Source organism: Eurytemora carolleeae, unplaced genomic scaffold (assembly GCF_000591075.1).
Source record: "Eurytemora carolleeae unplaced genomic scaffold, Eaff_2.0 scaffold120, whole genome shotgun sequence".
NCBI lineage: Eukaryota > Metazoa > Arthropoda > Copepoda > Calanoida > Temoridae > Eurytemora > Eurytemora carolleeae.
Window position 1 is genome coordinate 378732 of NW_019396077.1, and position 3653 is coordinate 382384.

The 3653-nt window shown below is 33.8% G+C and overlaps 2 protein-coding genes across 2 annotated transcripts in view; both read right to left on the reverse strand.

Moving 5' to 3' along the window:
- The window catches only part of LOC111714908 (BTB/POZ domain and ankyrin repeat-containing protein NPR3), a 12392-nt gene extending 12022 nt beyond the window's left edge, over positions 1–370 (reverse strand). Inside the window, exon 1 of the mRNA XM_023490136.1 lies at positions 239–370. Coding sequence (XP_023345904.1) covers positions 239–370 — 132 coding nt within the window. The remainder of the gene's footprint in view (positions 1–238) is intronic.
- A 63-nt stretch (positions 371–433) lies between these two features.
- LOC111714912 (uncharacterized) overlaps positions 434–3653 on the reverse strand; it is a gene marked incomplete at its 3' end in the record, with an annotated part of 58211 nt that continues 54991 nt past the window's right edge. Inside the window, 4 exon segments of the mRNA XM_023490149.1 lie at positions 434–641; positions 1107–1192; positions 1428–1559; positions 1901–1948. Coding sequence (XP_023345917.1) covers positions 434–641; positions 1107–1192; positions 1428–1559; positions 1901–1948 — 474 coding nt within the window.

The following is a 3653-nucleotide window of genomic DNA, read 5'->3' on the forward strand; positions in this document are numbered from 1 at the left end:
CTATGACCAGAATATTTCATTGATTTTTTATGTGAATGATGGATCCCATGTCAGGCTTCGACATCCGTCTTGTGTTTACATTACCGCCCAGAGACAGTACATTGCAGTACTAAAGATGTGTACACTTCTGAAATGACTTTCCTTGCATTACATCCTTGGGTAAACTGCTGTAATTCATTTAAAAGCTTTAGGATTGTTTCCTCAAAATGGGGCCATTTTTAGATTGTTGAGAAGCTACCTGAATTTGTGGAATATTTTTGATAAGTCCTCTCACATCTTCGTTCCAGGATTTAGAAAGAGAAAGCACCAGAGCACCTTGACCGGAGTATACAACATTCTCTAGTCGGTCAACCTGTCCTGTCTTAGCCATACCCTCAACCTACAGGTACAATATTATCATTATCATTATTGTTATTATTATTATTATTATTAATGATAATTTATCAGTTCCAGATTTTTTTGGAGTTCTTTTCTCCGATCCAACCTTTCCGTTCAATCCGGAGTTTACATCTCTCCGTCCACGTTTATTTATCTTCTCCGTCCCAACCTTCCCCTTCTTCTTCTCCCCGGTTCCGTTCTTAACAGTTCGTCTTGCTCCGGGTCCTGATTTATCAGGACTCTTTCTCCCAGACGGAACCATCCTGAAGCATAAGATTAGTTAGTTTCTATCTTATTTAATTGAACTAACCGCAATTGTTTGTGATTGAGTACTTTGTTACCCTCCCCCCCTAGTTGGAAGGGGGGGGGGGACGAGAGCAGTGCCCAACCCTTCTCCCTTGATATTCAAAAGTATGTAAGAGTTGGACAAGTATATACCTGTGTAGGACAAGTATATACCTGTGTTGGACAAGTATATACCTGGGTAGGACAAGTATATACCTGGGAAGGACTAGTATATACCTGGGTAGGACAGGACAAGTATATACCTGTGTAGGACAAGTATATACCTGTGTTGGACAAGTATATACCTGGGTAGGACAAGTATATACCTGGGAAGGACTAGTATATACCTGGGTAGGACAGGACAAGTTTACACCTGGATAGGACAAGTATATACCTGGGTTGGACAGAACAAGTTTATACCTGGACAGAACAAGCATGCATACCTCGGAGCTTCAGGAACTTGATTAAGTTTAGCAGTATATCTTCTGATTGTCTGATTGTTTAATAAATCCTCTGCAGTTCTTCCAGCCTTTAACATACATTCACTACACTTCAGGGTTACAGAAGTACATCACGAAAAAATAAAGCACAACAAATTATATTAATTAAGGCGTATACAGCATTGATTCCATTTTGTTTTTCTGATAAAAATTCGCGATTTTTTCAGCAAACAAGGTTTATTCACTAAATATGGTATCCCTTCACAATTTAATAAAAAGTTCAAATTTTTAGATACTCAATTTTTTACAATAAAAATGACAGACCTTATCCTTGATTTCCAGGCTAGCTCCTTCCTTGATCAACCAGTGGTAAAGTTGATGCTCAGGGTCCTTAGCTACAGCTGCATAGTGGAGAACACTCCAACCTTCAATATCTTGGACTGAATAATCTCCGCCCTAAAATCCAATCAACGGTGAAAACTTTTAAATCCTGATTAACATATAAAAATAAGTGTTGTTAAAATGTTAAAATAAAATAAATTTTAAGGGCCGTTTCATTATCAGTAAAGAGAGATAAAAGAGTCTTTGCCGAATTAAAAAAATTTTTTCAAGTGGTGTCGGAAACAAAAATGCGTTTGCTTAATTTTGATTCTTCATTTCGTTTATGACATTTTGGATACAAATTGAATAAGAAAGCTAAACTTTTTCACATGAAAACTCAAATAAAACATAATTTCGAACTTTTTTCAAATGTCGATTTTTAAAATTTAAAAACATGGATTTTTTTTTATTTTTACCTTTTCTAAAATCCACTCCGAGATATCCTTCCTACCTAGTCCGATACTCTGCAAATAAAAAACTTGAAAACAACTTTATAATAAAAGGAATTGAATCTTCACCACAAACTGAAATTGTCTAATCCCTATATCTCTGTAATCTGATAGTGTACACCTTAGATATTTCAAACTTAGTTTATTTGATCCATCATAATTCATAGCTTGACATTTCTTAGGTTTACAAAGATGAGTTGCATAGAGTTTGAGTAGAGTAAGAGGCAAAGACTCATTTCCTTTATGCTGATATTGTAAATTCAGAAAGGTACCCCTATAACCTCTAACTAATCAATAATGTTGAAGAAAGTATTGATTTCGGATAATTCCTTTATTTTTTCCTGCAGTAGAAATGCGCAAGCCACTTTTGTAGAGAAACCTCATTGATGTATAATTCATAGTTGATTAGAAATTACGCTTACAGTCCCTTAAGTTACGATTGTGCAGGGGACATTAGTTCCAAAACTTGGCTCGTTTCTAACACAGAGTGTTAGAAATGGGCACAAATTGAAAAAGTCAATAATTAAAACTATAACCAACATTTTATTAAATAAGACGAGGACAACAATTCCCAATTTAAAACTATTTTCTGGAATCAAAATTATAATAGGAGTTCTTTTTATATTAAAACCCTTGACCGTTTTCAAGACAATGTCAGGTTTTCCATTTTCGAACATATCCTGAATTTGAAACATTGTCGCGTATTCGAGACAAACCCCACTTTCCCGTTTTTGAGTATAACCCTCAATTCAGAACAAGACTCACTTTCATAACTTACAAAATAAATCACTGAAAGTAAAATTATTTTATGAAGACTAAATTAACTGCTAAATTATTTCCAAAATTTTAATTTCCCTAATTTATTTGTTATATAAAAGAATAAAAGTTGATTTAATTTCCCGCATTCTAAATAAACAATTTCCCGGATTTCGGTAAGTCTATGTAAGAACAAAATAATATTAAATTTTGATTTCTCTTGCTAAAAAGATTTTTAAATTATAAAAGAAGAATATATTTTGTTTTCTTTTTTGTTTTTATTTTACCTTTACATAAAATCTTGTTTTGTTACGTAAATGCTTGAAAATTGACATTGATATAAATTCGAGTAATTGTCTCAAAACCAGGGGATATGTTCCGAAAACGCGACATGAGCTGAAATGTGGTAATTGTTTCAAAATAGGGATATGTTCGAAAATGAAAACCAATATCATCAAAAACTAATTCTCACACCTTATTATTAGTTTAAACTGGACATTTCTTGTTTCAATAATTAGTTTTAGCAATTTTTAATAAATTCATGGTGTAGTTTTGTTCAACTCGGCTTGGATCTAAAGATATATACGCTTGAAAAAGATAACTTTGCAGATTTGGCCCATTCCTAACACTCAGTGTTAGGAATGGGCCAAGTATTAGTTTTGGAACTAATTTCCCCTGTACTATCTGTATGCACGTGACATGCATAGAAAATTATACATTTATCTATACATAATACACAACCCTGGATCCCTGAAGACATTGTTAGGAAACTATTTCAGGTTACAACTATTGCAGGTTGCAACCATTGCAGGTTGCAACTATTATTCCATGAATTCAGTTTATCCAGATATATAACCAGAGCTGGGAACTTTAGAATGGTGGATGTCAGAATTAATGCTCAATCCTCTCTTTTTGCTAATCTCGAGACTAACATAATCTCGAGATTATGTTAGTCTCGAGATTA